We start from the raw sequence: 19,549 nt of genomic DNA, 5'->3' as shown, positions 1-19,549 counted from the left end.
TTTTTTTTTTTTTTTTTTTTTTTTTTTTTTTTTTTTTTTTTTTTTTTTTTGTGATTACCCTCTATTTTCTATTACCAAAAGTGGGGATCTTTATGTAATAGAAAGATATAAAACATAGAAGCAGATACATAACATCTCTTCAAAAGATGAAAAACATAGAAACAGGTATATATCATTCTGACCTCAGAATCAATAAAAACCAAATTATCAAATTGTTAGTAGTCAAAGGAAGCAGTTACCTCCCAAGAAAAACTCTGGAAGGTGATTATTGTGAAAAGGGAAAAACTTTATAAGACACTGGCAGTGATTAGTGGCATTAAAGCATGTTCAGGGTAAATAGTACTCACATGAATCAACGATCTGCTTGGAAAATGTTTCCAGCAATTCTTTTGTACTCGATGGAGTATACCTGAGAATCATACCAGTAAAAATTTCTCAGAAGCAAGTTTTACGAAATTAGTAGGAACAATTTCAGAAGGACATAAATTTCTCGTAGTTTTTGAAGTTAATAATTGAAAAATGAAAGTTCATGTTTATCTTGCTTAAGATAACATGAAGTAGGTCCTACCTGGCACTAAAATGTTTGCCTTGTTTAAGTTGTTACGTTTCAAGGCCACAATTCAGTTGATAGACATTGACTGGAAAGGGAGAGAATCCGTGATTTCAAAGAAACTAGCAATTGACGTGACGATCACTATCAACATTGAACATTGGATAATGAAAATTACCAAAAATAGAGAAAATAGACGCCATACCCTAGCTCAACTTCGAGTTCCTGCCCAACTTTTTGGTTAATATCTGTTGAATCCCCTATCAAATTCATCGATGTTCATTTTGGAAGCTGCGTAGATCCTCCTATAAGGGATTACCAAGACTCTAAAATGTTGGGCCATTTCAAGCCTGGATCATGCTTCTTTGAATTTATAACTACTTGATCTTCATGAATATACCTGTTCATCGTAGAAATGTCATATTTAGACATTAAGACTCATACTATTTGTAGGAGGCTATCTACCATAACAATGGAAAACCATATTGTTTCTGCAGGTTTTATTTTCTCAAATTGTTGTTTCGTTTCCAGAAAAGTGATTGCTGATCCCAACCATTGTACTTTAATTATCAACGAGGCGTGATTTGCATCCACCAAAACATCTTTTGAACTACCAATTTCTTGTGTCCCAAGGTGTTATTCAGTTCCACTTCAGAAGAACCATTGGTGAACTACATGAAACTTCATCCAGTAAGTAGGGGGGTAAAAGACTGGTGAGCGAAATAAAAAGCAATTCCAACTACACATGCTCCCAAAACAACAACTATAGTTTTTCCTTCCATTTCTTAAGCTAATCTAGGTAGTCATGACGCTAGCAACAAGATAATGGAGGCAGTCAATCAATATAGATGGATCCGAAATCTTATTCAAATCCAATATAACACCTATGGGTACATAAGAAAGGTATTGAATCGATTCTTTTTAGTGAATAGGAAATGATTCATGGGTACATAAGAAAGGTATTGAATCGATTCTTTTTAGTGAATAGGAAATGATACTCTGAATCATAAAATTATAATGAAATATACGATCAACCAACGGTTATCAAATTTGAAAAAGGTAAGAAGAAATGGAATTACAAGATAAACAAACCAGTTTGTTCCAAAGATTATCTGCATTAAATTGATGCAAGTGGATTGTTCATCGCCAATAAACAATTTACGTATCTCACAAAGACGACACATCATACAACGCAAAAATATTCATTACACCCTCAACGACAAATCTGCAAACAAAACTTTGGCTCTCTAATCTCTAGTTCCTCGACGTATGTCAATCAAATACATCATAACTAAAGATAAAAATTGTAAACAAGAATCAAATTTCTCTTTGAGTCATAAATCCTAACAATAGTCAGTTCAGATGTAGTCCTTCTGGCTTTCGGAAGGCAATGCGAAAATGTCTTCCAATAAACACTTCCATTTAAAAAAATCCTGAAATATCAGATCAGTCCTAAGTTTTGCAACACACAAAACACAAACCATCTAAGAAGTACCTCATAATCCAAAGTGCGAACTGGAGCGGTGCTGGAGGAGCAGTTGCGAGTAAAACGGTAACCTAAACGAGAAGTTGGAAGCGAATTCGACGCCATTAGGGCTAAAAGATAAGATCGGAGAAGAGAATTCGAGGTTTTCGATAGGGTTTGAGCACAGGGAAACCTCGTCGAAGCCTTTAGACCTTCGCGCTGAAAAAACCTAACAATTGGATAATGAGATTGCAGAAGGCGGGATCGGCCGTCTGTTCCCGGAGTCTTTTGAATTCGATATTGGGCTCCCTAAAATAAAGCCCAAAACTTGCTATTTATACTATGGGCCAAATACGCCTTTTAAGGCCCAGCCCAGTTTTCACCAAAAATGGGCCCAAATATAACATCACTAATGGGTCATTTTTTTTTCTTCTAAATCTTACAATTCTTCCTTTGTTTTTTAATTTTTTAGTAATTTTTTTATATAAAAAAAAAAAAAAAAACTTTGAAAAATATATATTTTTTTTTGTATCACTCACTCCCAGTACGGGATCTGATTTGGCTTCTTGCTCGGGTTTTTCAACCAAATCAAGAAAATAAGTAACACTTCGTCTCTAAAGGCTACCTATTTCAGTTCTAGTACATTTTTAGAGTCAAGATTACGAGACGAAACAAATCTTGGTCTTCAACGAGAAATTTCCAGTAAGCACGAGTCATCAGCTCGCGTTGACTACATCCATATCCTTTATACACACCACCCATCTCTCCTACCAATTGAATAGTCCAGTGAAATGCCCAGATCGCCAGTTACATGGGCTAGCTCAAAAGCATACATCTTTAAAGCTTAAAAGGGTTAGTTTGCAATGCAACTTTCTATGTGTCACGTGATGGGCTATCATTTCTTGGAAGAAAGTTGAAATTTTAATATTTATTTACATTTTTTATTAAATTTATTAAAGTAATTTTTGCCACAAATGGGCATGGCCCATAAGCCTTGGCATTTTATTGAATGTCAAAGTTGGTCCATAGTTCCTTTAATGTGGATTATCTATCCCTTAATATTTTTATTTTTTTCCAAAAAAATATTTCTATTAATAATAAAAAAAACATATAATTGGATAACGACGTATGATAACAGACGTTGTTGTATCTATTGAACCATAGACCGAGAAAATATAAATTATGATAAAATTTTATTAAATAAAAAATGATATATATTTTTTTTAATAAATTCAATAAATAAAAAAAAACAAGGTGGGTCCCAAAGAGATAATATATACAATTCAGCACATGTCACATCCTTACATCTCTTTTTATACTATGCATTTCCAAAAAGCTACTCATTATGAATGAATGATTCACTGCAGACTTTGTATCATTTTTTTACACATAAATTAAATTAAATTAAACTTTTTTTTATTATTTATTAAAATTCTATGTCAGTGTCAGAGTGTCACAGGTTCTGACAACATATTTTTCCTTTCCCACTCCACCCCTCTTCATTTTCCTATTTTCAATTTGGTCCCTCTTTTTAATATATATTTAAAATTAATGTAAGAAAAATATTTTAAAATAAATAAATAAATCTTTTATTAAAAACAAATAAAATTGAATAAACGATTTGAGCAACCCGAACACTTTAATTGAGTCTAAAAACGTCTTAACCTGATTTAGTTTAACTCACGAACACTCCTATAGTTGAAGTATAGGAAAAAAAAAGAATGGTTTTAACTTGTACTTGATTTCATTTAATTTTGTTGGCGATCGTATCTCGAAGGCCTGGAAGTGAAATAGAAAGAATATTTGGGGCAAGGAAGAAATAAAAGAAAGTTGTGTATATCTATTGTAATTTTAAATATATTTTAAAAAATTAAAAAATGGAGGAAATAAATAGAGAAATAAATTATAAATAGCCCGTCTTGAATGCCGGGCAGAAAAGGAAATGACTGCCCGAAAGGACAGGACTAAGAAGGAATGGTCGCAATCAGAGGGTGTGGTAGGCTTTGGAGTGCCCGAGCTGCCCGAAAGAAAAGGGGGGAAAGGACAAAGGTGCGACACTGGTGCTAGAGTGACAGAGCGGTCAGCGAGGCGTCAATCATAAAGCAATGGATTACAAAATGATTTCGAAATGATAATAAATGAATAAATAAATAAAGCGCCTCGATTGTTTCGCTCTATTTTTTAATTCTTTTTTTCTTTTAGCGTTCTAAACGGTGATTGGCGGTGACGCTGGACGCTGTGTCTTTGACCGTGTCGCTTAGCCACTGCGGCTCTTTTCGAGATGTCACTTTCACACGTGCGACGGATTTGAAAGCGTGTGTGCATTTCTCTTTTCTTTTTCCTTTTTTTTTTAATCATCTCCCTTTTTATGTCACCACGGGGAATAATAATTATCCCCTTGGCCCTCGCGAGAATATCGCCTTATAATGCGTTGTGTTTTATTCTAAGAATTTTACCAAATTAACTTTTTTTTCCTTTTTTTTTAATTTGTCCTTTTTATGTTTTTTTTTCATTACCTATTTCTCTAATTAATATATATATATATATTTTGAAGGCGCTTAGAAAATATTTATGTAGAAAATTTTACACGAGATAAAAATTAAAAACTATATATTAAATTAGTTTAAATTAATTTGATTAAATTATCCCGGGTTCCGATAGAAAATATGTAATTACAAAAAAAAAAAAAAAAAATTGTTCTAAGTTTCTAAGGTTGAAAAGTGGGGAGTTAAGCTTTAAGGTTTGTTACTTCATTGGACGATTCAAACAAATCGGAGAATATATTTTCTGATGATTTTAAGTCAGCATTTTGGTTCATCCGTCTTGGTTTGATATACTCGGACCATTTCCTACTAATATCAACTGTTTTGAAGCGTTTAAGGTTATTATAACTATCTTTTATAGTCAGTTTAAATTTTTTGAGTCAAGCTTTAATTATTTTATGATTAACGCGTGTCACGTTTTAAGTGGTCAGTATAATAAATACTAAGAGAAGTAGATAATTGAGAAATTCATAATTACAATAAATACCTAGGAGACAAACTATATAAGAAAGAAACAAATAAATTATTACAATAAATATATAGTTGTGAGACAAACCATAAATTATTGATATATTCATAATTATCATTTTTTTTTAAATAATTCTTTTAGACGTATCGAGGTATGTGCATTATTGAAGGAATGAAATGGGTCGACAAAATATCATATTCAACTCGATGGTCCAACCAAAATTTTATCATAAGGTGATAAAATGCTTTTGTTGTCATCTTTTGTGTCGAGTCGTTATCAGACATCGAGTTCACCCAGTTGTCATTTTAGGTATGTACAATTTAACTGATACATACTATCCCGAATATTGATTAATAGACAATACATTAATCACTATCGTGAAGGTTGATAGTTCATTCTCCGCCTCACAATAATTAAATTAATAAAAAAAATGAACAATTTGTGATAATTTGAAAGAGTGATCGATAATAAACCGATAAAATAGTAGACGTAGCTAGCTGAGTTAGCATTTAAGGATGTTCTTTTAGGTTACATTACAAGTTTAGTGGTGGACTGTGAGATCCCCAGTTGGAGAAGGGAACCAAACATTTTTTTCTAAGAGTGTAAAAAACTCTTCCTAATAGACACGTTTTAAAAATCATGAGGCTAACGACGAAACATAACGGGTTATAGAGAACAATACCTTCTAGCAGTGAGTTTGAACTGTTATAATTAGTATCAGAGCTAGACATTGAGCAATGTGGTAGCGAGGACGCTAGGTCCCCAAGGAGGTGAATTGTGAGATCTCACGTGCATTCTTTTGTTTTGTTTTTTTTTTTTTTTTTTTTTGTGTGTGGAATCGTGAGAATTTGAATGAGTGATCGATAATAAACAGATAAAATACTGAAGGTAGCTAGCTGAGTTAGCGTTTAAGGATGTTTTTTTATGGTACATTACAAGTTTAGTGGTGGACTGTGAGATCCGAGTTGGAGAAGGGAACGAAACGTTATTTTAAGAGTGTTGAAACATTTCCTTAATAGATACGTTTTAAAAATCACGAGACTAACGACGATATATAACGGGTCATAAAAGGACAATACCTTCTAGCAGTTGGTTTGAACTGTTATAAATAGTATTAGAGCCAGAAACTAAGCAGTGTGTTAGTGAGGACGCTAGGTCTACAAGGAGGTGAATTGTGAGATCTTATATTGGTTAGCTTTCCTTAATAAAAATATTCCTATTAAAATAATCATATTTTTTTAATTAAAATATTTTTTAGTTCAACAAATATGAATTAAAAAATTAAATTATATATTAAAAAATTAAAAAATATATATATATAGAAAAGAAGTTGCACAAAAGTTTCATACCACTAGAAGTTACGCAATGATTCTTTAATAATTTATAATTACATGCAAAAGTAAAAAATGGAAAAAAAGAAAAAAGAAAAAAAAAAAAGAATTCTCGAGACTTTCACAAGGACGTGGAATTGGGTGAAATCAAGGACGGTAGGGTTCAGTAGCACACGTCGCTCTCCCAGATCTGACGGTAGGCAGGGACTACATGAAGAGAATCGAGGCAATGTGATTGCGCCACGTGTAAAGATCGTGGGCCCCAGAACGAAAATATAATGATGGTTAAATAATTTGACATTCTCTTCTACGAATGAATGTTATTGACTGACGTGGGTGTGGCTGGTAAAAAGGTAATTCTGAAAGCTGTAAAAATAAATAAACAAATAAATAAATAAATAAATAATTGTGCATGCTATACGGAAGATGACGCTGCTTCTGCCGCCTGTACGACGTCGCTTTGGTGGGTGTGTAAAATTTGGCTCCTTATTTTTAATTTAATCGTAGTTCTAGGCTTTTTTACAATTGTCAGTTCTTGTCTGCTCTATTCTCCAAATCCCCTTTTTAACTTTTTTAAAATTACATTAAATAATATATATATATATATATATATTATTAAATTATAAATTAAAATTTTTTTCAATATATAAAATGGGGTATTTTTATAATTTTATAATTATTTATTCTTTTTAAATAAAAAAAGTGAGATTTTTTATTTTTTATTTTTTTGCTTTTAATGCTAACTACGTTTCAAACCTTACGTGCAATATATATATATATTAAATTAAAATTTAATTTAGAAAGAAATAAATAAAAAGTAAAATATTTATTATTGTTGAATATTTTGATTAAATGAAATAATAAATTCTCTTAGACTTTTGTCAGCATTAAAACAATAAAAAGTAAAGCTGCAATTTTCACTTTTTGGATGTATGCTTTCCTCTCCTTTCATTTTCTTTTTATTTCTTTAATGTATAATTTCCTTTTTGTGAAATAAATGAGAACTATGTTACGTCATTATCATTATTTTCCCAATATTTATTTATTTCTAATTTTTAATTATTTCTTATTTCTTTTTTTTAATACTATTTAGTTTGGTATAATTTGTTTCTATTTCGATGAAGAATGTTGTTTTTTAATGATGTAATTAAGATAATGTTTATAAAATGATATGATAACGATAAGTTTGGATGTTTTCCGTAAGTTTTTATTTATGTTATATTGTTTTGTCGCAAGAAATCTCATTATAAAAAATATTTCGTTTACCTGTTTAATCGATGTAGGTTCTCACAATTCACCACCCTTTGGGACTCCAGCATCCTCGACTCGTTCCCTTCTTCAATCGATGTGGGATCTCCAGTCCACCTCCTTCAGGGTCCAGAGTCCTTACTGATACACCGCCCGTGTCCACCCAGCACATCGCCCCGTGTGTAACTTTGATACTATTAGTAACAGTCCAAGCCCAGTGCTAACAAATATTGTCCTCTTTTGGCTTTCCCTTTCGGGCTTTCTCTCAAAGTTTTTAAATCGTGTCTACCAGGGAGATGTTTCCACAACCTTATAAAGAATGCTTCGTTCTCCTCCCTAACCGATGGTAGATCAAAATATAATTTCCTCTTCGGTCAATATTGGTTTCCAATGATTGCATCTTTTACGGTGTTTTAAGCTTACACGTGAGGACACGAGAACGTTAATATAATTAAATTTACCATAACTCATCAATTGATCTTTTTGGCTTATCAGTGTTCTACTATTTCCTTCCATTTTTTGTCGGTATGCTCAAGAACAAAATGAATGTTAGGAACTTATCAGACACAAAATTAAAAGTTCTGGAAGACATTAGCTATTTTTAACCTAAAATTAACTGTTCTTATAAACATATTTTTGAAGAAATTAAGGTTGTCTCATGAAAAGTGAAAACAATAGTACAATAATTAAAGAAAGAAAAAGTGATAGCATAGAATTTCGATAAAGAGAAGGGTTGTGAAAGCTAAGTCATTTTTACTTGATGTCTATGTTGAAATAAGAACAAATCCCACGAGAGATTGTCTTCTCATATTTGATTTTCTTCGCATCAATACATCATATTCCATTTTCAAACTCTCTTTATTCTCCTTTTTCGTACCAAAATCGTTGACGATTTTCGTTTTTAGATCGAAAGTTCAATCAAAATCTACTCGTAACTAACCTATTTCAATTATTACTAAAAGTCGTTGCACAAAACTGACTCGTTAAGCATATTCAATAGGGATGTTCATATGATATCAAAATCCGACTAACACAAACTGCCTAGCTCAACCCGACAACCCAACTCAACCCAACTCTCTATTTTGAACTCTATTCGAATTGTTCAAGTCACCGACCCAACCGGTCCAAACCTTCGGATTGGTCTAAAAAGAATGATGGGTAGGATGAAATTAATATAAAAAGGATTAGGGTTTATGTTCCCACTTTGAGAGAAGCTTCCCTTTGTTGGTGAAATGGTATTCAAAGCTAGAATTGAGAACCATTCTTTTTGAAAAAGTGACAAAAGTAAATGTGGCATTTTGAGCCTTTTATCTATTCCCAAATATCTAAAGTGCAATCACTAAAGTAATCATTTTGATAAAGACATTCAATCTCTCTTTCTCAACTAGCACTTTGCCAACAACCTTTGGCACCATTTGAGAGCGAGAGAGCTTTATATCTTTCGAACTCATCTCGATCGATGAGAATTTGAAGTCTCCCGACTTTAGTAGACACCCAGTTAAAAAATTTTCTGTACTACAATAGTATGAGCGGTACTATAAATTTTCTCGTACCTAGCTAGGTGTATAATGGTGAATAACAAATCGACGTCTCTTAATTCTAATGGAAACCCTGTTGGAAAATTCATCTATATTGCATAGTGTGGAATGATGCACGATAGTACTAGAAATTTTCACATACATATCCAGATGTACACCGGTTATGAGAAATTGAAATCTCTCGATTTCGACGAAAACCCTGTTGAGCAATCTGTCTATACTCTATAATATAGAAGATTACGACTCTAATTTATTGTCAATCAGGTCAATTTCTTATAAGAATGATGCACAGTAGTCCTATAAAATTTCTCGTACATATCCATATGTACACCGGTGAAGGAGATTGAAATCTCTCGATTTTAACAAAAACCCTGTTGAGAAATCTGTCTATACTCTATAATATAGAAAACTACTACTCTAATTTATTGTCAATCGAGTCAGTTTCTTACAAGAATGATTTACGGTAGTATTAGAAATTTTCTCGTACATATCCATATGTACACCAATGAAGGAGATTGAAATCTCTCGATTTTAACAAAAACCCTGTTGAGAAATCTGTCTATACTGGTATAGGAGATACTACTCTCGTTTATTGTCAATTACGCTCGTTTTCTCACACCTTTCTCCAACCATAATGCATGCATGAAAAAAAGTGTTATATGGCCAAAGATATCATTAAAAATTGTTCTTTAAATGCAAATAGATTTTCATTACAATTACCAATGTTTCTTCTCTCTCTCTCCTCCACCTTTTCTCTCTCTACCTAAGGGAATATAATTTTTTTAATTATCTAATAATAATAATAATAGCTAAGTTAGCTAAGCTTGATGGGCAAAAAAAAAAAAAAAACATGTTTTTTTTTTCTCTCACCGTTTTCTACTTTTGATTGCTTTCTGTCTTTCTTGTCTCCCTTTGTCTTTGTCTTTTTCCTCTCTCTTTTTTTGCTTTTCCTTTTCCTTCCCCTTTGTTTTTCACTTTCTTTGTTTTCCATTTCTAATAAATTATTAATCAATTAAGACCCAAAAAAGAGAAAAATAAAATAAAATAATGATTTTTTTATATATATTTTTACATTTTTTTGAATAATTTCAAATTGATCGTCCTAACGTGAACTCCAAATTTGGCTTTTCGGGACTTGTTCCAGCTGAAAGATTTGTCAATGAGCTTCCATCTGATGTTCTTTCGTGGCTCGAACATTTCGCTTCTAAATAACTCTAATAAAAAATAAACAAAAATAATTAGAAAAAATTAGAAAAAAATAATTTTTATTTTTGAGTTTGTGGACTGTGCAATGGGAATCAAAGGACATTAGATTCAGGGAATAATCAAGTACTATTATCATTGAAAATATGGAAAAAAAAAAAAAAAAAAACTAAAACTAAAGGGTTTGCTTTTGTACATCTATACCAAAAGCTTGCAAAATGATCAAAATTCAAGTACATTTTACCATTCCCCGAAAATCATATCGGTCTTTTTGTGTCGTAGAAGAACGACGCTAAAATCTAGACCTGTTTGATGATGATTTCGTTCGTTTTGGGACAATTTTTTTGTTTGTTTTCTAGAAAATTGTTAATAAACTAAGATGGGTAATGAAAAGTTTCGATTTTTAATGCATAAATCTCCGTTAGGATGAGTTATAACAAATGGGTCGGGTTTAATTTTGCTAAATTATAAGTAAATTTCATTATAAAGAAGAAAAGAGCTTCCAAAAAAGGCAATTTTTTTTATTTTTTTATTTTTGGAATCATAAAAAAAAAAAAAAGTACCTGATCATGCTGAGAGGGTTGGTTTTCAAAGGAATGATTTTTTGTGCCTTGGAGCAAAGCTTCTCTGCCACAAAAAAAAAAATAAAAAAATAAATAATATTAAAAATAAACATTATCTTTAAATAAAATTTTGAAAATATTCAATTGAAAAAGCTTTGAGAATTAATAAAGGGTTGAAAGACGTCTTTTTTGCACTAAAATTCTCGTTGTTTTTTTTACAACAAAAGCGTTTTTCTTTTCGGTAACTTTACGACTACGAAACGAATGTATCGAAAAAACACTGTTCTTAACTTCTCTCGTACTTCCAACAATATAAAATCGTCAATCAAATTCTTCTAACCCTTTCAAATAATTTCTCGAGAAAGTGGAGAGAAGGGTTGTGTTTTACCTCGAAGAATTGCTCCATAGAGAATAGAAGTCCTTATGAGGATGATGATGTTGATGATCTTGTTTGTCTCCAACGGTTTCTCGATATCCATGCTCATCATCAGTAGTTGGAACACTCGACCTAATTCTCGACGACTTCTCGTTTTCATACGTTATGTCTTCATTTGTCGTATCTCTAGATGACCCATTTTGATCGTAAACATCAGAATTCCCTACATTTAAATCATAACCAAATCTCATATCAATTCCAAAACTTTCAACTCATAACTTACAATCTCAGAAGAAATGGTTAAATTTAATAGTTTTTACCAGAAGAAGCTGCTCTATCAGTGGTCTTCACAGTTCTATACATCTGCACAAAGAAGAGATCAAGTTTGAGAAATGATACTCTTTTCGTACTTTTTCGGACCTCTATCGAAATTCTATTTACTTTTCTCTCTCGATCTCAAAAACCCATTTCATATATAATGATTACTAACCACCGAGCTCATTTATTGTCAGTATCACTTAAAAACAACATCAAGTTCATCAAAATCAACTAGAGTATAGTTCAACTGACTAATATCAACAAACTGAAAGATTAGAGGTTCGAATACTCCAACTGGAAAACGAAGGGAATAGATACTCGAGTAGTACTAGAAATTCACGAGCGTATTAAAAAATNATATTCTTTTCTTTTTTTTTCAAGCAAAATTTTTTTTTTTTTTTTTTTTTTTTTTTGAATCTCTCTCTTACTTTGGAGTATGGTTCAATATCCTAAGCGAAAAAAGCTGTTGATTAGGTTGCAGAAAAGAGCAGAAAAAGCCCATAACAGATCTAATGAGACCCCAAAAAAAATAAAGGAAGTAAGTATTGCAGCACAGTCCCTTATCTCTGCAACTTATTTATTAAGCCCTTGAAGTTTGAGATATTATTAATTAACACCCCAAGACTCTGTTATAATTACTTTTAGGGTTTTGTTTTTTCAAGTACAATAATGCAGAACTTGTTGATAATCTTACCAGCTTGTCACCTACCACAGCTTACTGCTAATTATTTCAACGTTGTTTGTTGGAAAAAACACACTCCAAGAACATATGAATCTAAGGAGATTGACTTTCTTTGTTTTTTTTTTTAAAAACCATTTTTTTAGAGAGAGAGAAAGAGATTGATACCTGCAAATGGGACTTGACATGAGCCAAGGTGAGATCTTTGACATCCATAAGCTCAAGAACTGATTTTGGTGTTGCTCCTATTGATCAAATCCCACATCGGAAAAATTAGAAAAGTGTTTCCAATACAGAAGGAGGAAAATAGTTGAGAGATTAAAAGATAAAAAATTGGGTTTTTTTTCAATCTCATCTTCTACAAGCCTAAGCAAGAGATTTTTTTTTTTTTTTTTTAATTTTTAGAGAGAGAGAGGAGTGAAAATTTGCAAATTTTTAGTGAGAGAGTGGAGAATGAAAAAAAATAAAATATGGGTTTGTTTAATCTCATCTCCAACATAGAGAAATTAGAAGAAAAAACTTAGATTGGAATGAAATTTGCAAGCTTTTTAGAGAGAGAAAGAGAGAGAGGAGAGAGAAGAATGGGAAAAAATTGATTTTTAAAATATGGGTTTTTTCAATCTCATCTCCTAAAGCCAAAGCAAGAGAGATTGAAGAAAAATTGAGAGAAATAAAAGAAAATTTAGAGAGAGAGAGAGAGAGAGAGAGAGAGGTTTTGCTCACTTTCATGGCCACCCAAAAGCTTAACAGCATGAACAAAACGAGCATGTAGAGTGGTGGTCCACCGCATTCTCGGCGCTCGGACATTCCGTTTAGTCGGAAACCTCCCCAAGAACCTTGATCGATGGGCGGCGTTATAATTAAACTGACCGCCACCGCCACCGTTACCACCGCCACCAAATATCGGGTACGAAAAGGACGAGGAAGAGGAAGAAGAAGGAGAGTTTTGATAAACCGGAATTCCCCTAATGGGTCTCAAGAATCCAAGCCCTTGATGGTGAAGATCATGGAGATGGCGGTGGAAGAGGCCACCAGTTCCAGCGCCGCCACCATTCACAGCGGTAGCGGTGGGGAAATGGCGGTGGAGGAAATCGGAAGAGGAATTAGGGTTAGAAAGAAGAGGAGAAGGGTCAAAATTAGAAGAAGAAGAAGAAGAAGGGTTAGTAGAAGGCAATTTATTGTTCCAAGAGACCAAATCTAAAGGGTTTTGAGAAGGCATAGAAGAAATGGGATGTTGCCTTCTCCAGCCGCCATTGGAAGAGGGCTTTGAATTTGTTGAGGAATTTGGAGGGCTTATTTGAAGAGACAAATCTGGTTGAGCTGGAAAAAGCTCCATTTTTTCTTCTTCTTCTTCTTCCTCCTCTCCTTCTTCTTAAACCTAAGATTTTGGATGAGAGAGAGAGAGATGATGAGAGAGAATGAGATTTCTGGCTTTGTTTGGAGATGGGGTTTGATCAAATTTAAGAGAGTAGTTGCTCAAATTTTAGAGAGAGAGAGGGAGAGATAGAGAGAAAGGGTGAGAGAGATAGAGAGAGAGAGAGGGAGAGAGAGAGGGAGAGATAGAGAGAAAGGGTGAGAGAGATAGAGATAGAGATAGAGAGAGAGGGAGAGAGAGAGGGAGAGAGAAGAGGAGAGAGAGAGAGAGAAGGTAATATGAAGTGAATGGTTGTTTCTTTTGTGTGAAGTATATGTAAGAAAATGACACTTGAGAGGACTGTAGAGAGAGAAAGGGAGAGAGAAAGTGTTTTTTTAAAAAAATTAAAATTTTTTTATTTAATTTTGCTTTTTGTGGATGAGGGCAGAAATGAGAAAAAGAGAAAAAAATAATAATAATTCAAAAAAAAAAAAAAAAGCAAATAAGTTTAGGGACTTGATTCCTTTTTACTTCACCTTTTACTTTTTAAAAAAAAATTAAAAAAAATAAATTTTATCCTTTTTTATTTTACTTTTTAAGAAGAAAAAGGAAAATAATTATACATTTATTTTTTCTTTTTCTTTTAGATTTCAACTTTAATGTGTGGATTTGTCCCTTAACAACTCATTCTTTTACATTTCAAAATTCTCTCTTTTTATTTATTTATTTATTTATCTCTCAATTCAAAAGGAATTCAAGTCTTCAACTTTTCTTAGGGTTAAGACTTTGTTTCTCAATTTTCGTTCCATTTTTTTCAATACCCAAATTATTAAAACTTTCACTTTTTTATTTTTTAAACCTAAAAATTTATATTTCTTGGAATTATTTTGAAATATAATCTTTTTTATGTTGAAATTACCAAAATGCCCCTGACTTTTATTTTAACGTTGAAAATTTTAAATAATATACCACAATTATTCTTAATTTAAGCACACTAAAGATTGTTAGATGGTCATAATTTTGTGTGTAGTTTTTTTCAAAACCCCAATAATTAAAAGTTTCACTTTTTTACCTAAAAATTTCTAATTCTTGTAGTTTAATTTAAAAACTAACCCATTTTTCATGTTGTAATTACCAAAATGCCCATGAATTTTATTTTAATATCGAAAAGAGTTCACTTTTATTTCGACCGATCACAATTCGAACTTTCTAACCTATAGAAAGGATCGTTTATAATCTAACTCGTGATTGTTTGCAATTAAGGGTTTTATTATTATTATTTTTATAAATTGGGTTATCTAAAATTATGATATTTCTAAAGGGCCCCAAACCCTACAAAAAAGAAATGATTGTTTAAAAATAGAAAGTTTTGAAAAATCCCAATAAAAATTTCCCCAATTTGGTTTAGGGTTAGATCTTAAAAAAAATGTAAGATTATGGGAAGTAAAGAAGGTGAATTGATACATCAAAATCAGCAAAATTCCCAAATTCTTAAAATTTCAAAACCCTAATTTGATGAAATTGGGAAAAAGGAAGGCCTAGGGTTAGGGTTAGGGTTAGGGTTAGGGTTAGGGTTCTTGCTTATTTCCAAAACAAGTAAAAGTTGGTTTCCCTCTTTGTTTATACATTCAACTCATCATTGATCTTCTTAGGCTTCAAAAATGGTAGATTTTGTTGTTTGTTTTGGAAATATAGGCTCCTTTTATTACACTCACATTACTTTTTAATTAACTTTCATTAAGGACTTCATTTAATCAATTTGGGAAGTTTTCCTTTTATCATCCCTATTTCAACTATAATTTAGAAACTAAATCTTGTTTTGACTTCATTAATTTGTTGCTAATTAATTGATAGTTTTTTTCCGTTGATATTGACCCGAGAAAGAAATTGTAGGTACAGTTAGTCCGTGAATGACCCACCACCCTGTAAAAGCTTTTACTGATAGACATTTGTTCCTACTTGAAAAAAAAAATCAAAAGGGTCCGTTATTAGTGGAATTCCCGAGAGAAACCCTCTATCATGGAGTATAAACTTTCGAGGGTTCTCATTTGGTTAAGGTTATATTTACATAATGGTTAATTATGGTCATAAAGTATGAAGGTTACAACTCTTGAAATGCCTCGTGGAAGGTCAAGGGTTCTCATTTTGAGGCTATATAAAACCATGACTAAGTTTCTCTGCAATTGTATGTAGTTTATGTTGCATGTTTTAAATTCATACAAGTTTGATATAATCAATCTTGCTTGTGAAGTGATTTGAATCCCAAACAACTGTTCTTGCAATCATTTGGAATGAAATCAAATTAGTCGGGACTTTTTGCATTAGTATACTAAAATGGTTCACGTACCCAGGTGCTTACGAGGGTTCTTAGGTGTTCGAGTGTCAAAAAAGTAATTAAAAAAAAGTTAATTTATGAAGTGGTTAAATAATTATTGCAAAGTAAGCAAAAAAATTTAGTGAAATGATTGGTGAGGTCTTTTGTTGAACCAATAAAATATTTTGATGGTGAAAAGTTGGGGACTTTTTACCATTGATTTAGCTTTCATTAGGGCTTCCTATAAAAATAAAATAAAATAAAATAAAATAAAATTATTTCACATAAAGAGAAGCATAAACTTTTTGCATTTTGGTCCTTCATTCTTTTCTTAATTTTCCTTTTTCCCCATAATTTGAGGACCCACCCCCTCCCATTCAATATATTAATAAATAAATAAATAAATAATCTTTTAATTAAAAATAAAAAAAAAATAATTAGGTAGGTTTCCTTTTTGTGGGCATTAAATTGTTGGACTATATTAATTACTCCAAATTAAATCTATATTTTCATGTAATTTAAGTAATGGCTAATACCATATATTAATTCATTTAAATTTATTAATATGGTTGCTTTAGTTCTTAAATGTCGGGTCTATACGAGTTAGGTTCAGAATCTTATCGACCAACCTGAAATTTCGAGTTGATTGATTCGGTGGCCCGAGCAATCCAAATAAAACTCCCAACCTAACCCTCTATTTTCGGGCTGGGTTGAGTTGGTAATCTAGGGTTTGTTGAATCCTACGTTGGATACAGTGAAGCTAGAGGTCAACCTAAACTTTGACCCTTCCTCTTTATTTAAATTTATTATTATTGTTATCAAACATTCGAACTCGACCATTGTTCACATCAAATGTTCAAGAGAGGAACTCTATTTAAATGGGCATTCCAGACCATTCCCACAAATTAATACAGGTCCTTATCCTCGTTCACATGCCACACGGGTACTTCTGAACTTCAAAATGTCATCAATTCATTCATGTACTTCTTCTTTACACGGGTGTCACGTGCCCACCAGCTTCGTCCTTGTTCGTCCTCGAACCATATCTTATTGGGAGATGTATCTTTTTAGGGTAGGGCATAAAATAAGATAATTAAAAAAAATAATAATAATTTGAATTCATGGTTGATTTTTGTCCATATTCTGACAAATAATAATAATAATACGGAAATGGAATATGATTAAATTAAAATTATAATTAATAAAGACAAATCCTTCCATTTGTTTATTATTATTATTATTTACTAATTTTACCAAATGTCAACCATTCCTCGAAATTCTTCATTACCATTTCTAAATTTGTTTATATACGGAACTAAGATTCAAACCATTTAATTAATACCAAAATTTTATTTATTTATTTATTTATTATTTATATATTCTTGAATTTTGTTAATATTGGGATCATTTAAATTTATTTTCTATAACAAAAATATATATGAAAACCTTAATATATTAGCATAAATTTTTCAGGTTATTAAAAAAAAATATTTTTTAAAAAATTACCTTACAAATAATTAAAAAATTATTTTTAAAAGTTCTTCATGAATATTAATTAAAAAAGTTATGGAATCAAAGAAAAATAAAATAAATACATATATATATATATATATATATATATATATATAATTGTATCATTACAAATAAATTTAGATCGGCTGGATTCAATCAATTTAATCTTAGGGAAATTCATGAATGAATTAAATTTATAAAATTTTTATTTATTTGAATTATTATTTACTTTTACTCTGGATCTTCTTAAAACAAACTAATCTTATCAGCTTGAGCAACGTGTATTTCTGACCAAATAATAATAATAATAATAATAATAATAATAATAATAATAATAATAATGATAATATAAACTAATTAAAGTGGAAAAATAAGACAAAAAATTTTAAAATATATATATATAGTAGTTTAGAAGAAGTGGGTGTGAAGAGGAAATTTAAAACATTAAATAAAACATTGATTTGGTTTGGTGTAATGTAATATTTGGGAAGAAGTGAAAAAGGGGAGAAGTCAAAGGGAGAATCTCACATTAATACCTAATTTCCATCATTTCTCCAAATTAATGTTTATTTAATTTGTTTCCCAATTTTGCATTCATACCTTGTTTTATGGGATTTGGTCACACATTTCATTCCAATACATACCTAACCTCCCTACGCTCATAATTTATCAACCATATTTTTTAATCTATTCTTTACGTATCCTTTTAAGAGCTACTTTTGTTTTTCAAAATTATCTCAATAATTCGTTTAGAGATAAATTGGTCCTACTTCTAAAATTTCATGAGTATCTTTGAATATGATACTACGATAAGGGTATTTTTGAACTTTTAAAAAATATTTAAAAAGCAAGTTTGGAGTATTTTTTAAACAAAATGTTAATGATTTCAATCCAAAACTAACCCTAATATTTTTTTAAAAAATTATTAAATTATTATAAAAATCTTTAATATTCAGATAAATATGGTTTGTTAAATTAAATTAAAATTTTCAACCACAAAAAAAAATATAATAATAATAATTAATTAATTAATTTTGGAAGATAAATCCGTTTATATTGGTGAGAATAATTAATGGTCACGTGATGCAATTAATTTTATGCAACAAAAGAATGCGATGGATTGGAGTCTTCACTTTTTTAAATACCGAATTAACTAACCCTTTTCTTTTCGTAATGCAACTGGTTCTTATTATTTTATTTATTTATTATTATTTAATAATTATTTAGTAATTTTTGGGATTGAGTCATGCATAAGCATAAGAGTCAATACAAATTTGTCTTCTCTTTGGTACGAAATCAAACATCCACACTATCCCATAATCTAACGTTGGATCCAAATAACTATTGTTATATCATTGTTTCAAATCTAGTATTCTAGTTAACTCGACAATGATATGATATGTCCATTGAATAAATAATGGCTAATTTAGGATGGAGACGGAGAATGTTAAAAGAGGGAGGATTAGATATCCATTAGATTGGAAAGGAAAAAGAAGTTACAAAACTAGTATATCTCATCAACTTTAACCTTAATTGTGGATCTGTTAGGTTTGTGAAGTATTTTAAACAAGAAAGAGTTGATCCTTTTGGCATGAACAAACCTTCCTTGTCAATTTCAATGGATTCCAATTGATAATGGCATCGATTCAACCAATTTTGTACGTTTGGTTCTCACGAAATTCCATTTCGGCAGGAATTTTAAAATTTTCATAAACCTATACGATGGTTTCGATGCCAATTTCTACCAAAATCCAACACGATCCCACGTACACTAAATCCAAAAGGGAGAGAATATTGAGCTTTTTGCTTTAATGGGCTTCGTGCAATTTTGGGCTTCGAAATGCAAGATTGAAGACGGCCCAACTTTCCTCTGGAGTGTTAGCTAGAAATGGGAGGGTTCAAACAAAGGTGGAAAAATGATAACAGTAAAAGTGCACTGAATTATTTGAGAGGGGAAAGGGAAATAAAAGAACTTTTAAAGGCATCAGAGCTGGTAGGATGATCAGAATTATAAAAAAGAAAATTCCTTTTTTTTTTTTTTTTTTTTTTTTTTTTTTTTTTTTTTTTTTTTTTTTTTTTTTTTTTT

General features: G+C 31.1%; 1 protein-coding gene across 1 annotated transcript; it reads right to left on the bottom strand.

Annotated features, from left to right (window-relative positions):
* Positions 1–10,171: 10,171 nt before the first annotated feature.
* LOC111431165 (probable transcription factor KAN2) lies at positions 10,172–13,836 on the bottom strand. The gene is made up of 6 exons (XM_023067754.1): positions 13,007–13,836; positions 12,452–12,528; positions 11,607–11,649; positions 11,299–11,509; positions 10,911–10,974; positions 10,172–10,358 (listed from the first exon to the last, which is right to left on the bottom strand). The coding sequence occupies exons 1-6, from the start codon at positions 13,617–13,619 to the stop codon at positions 10,233–10,235; spliced, it is 1,134 nt and encodes a 377-aa protein (XP_022923522.1). The 5' UTR covers positions 13,620–13,836; the 3' UTR covers positions 10,172–10,232.
* Between the last annotated feature and the right edge of the window lie 5,713 nt (positions 13,837–19,549).

Source organism: Cucurbita moschata, unplaced genomic scaffold (genome assembly GCF_002738365.1).
Source record: "Cucurbita moschata cultivar Rifu unplaced genomic scaffold, Cmos_1.0 Cmo_Scf00001, whole genome shotgun sequence".
Lineage (NCBI taxonomy): Eukaryota > Viridiplantae > Streptophyta > Magnoliopsida > Cucurbitales > Cucurbitaceae > Cucurbita > Cucurbita moschata.
The sequence above is the reverse complement of the archived record's forward strand: the minus strand, read 5'-3'. Positions and strand labels throughout refer to the sequence as shown.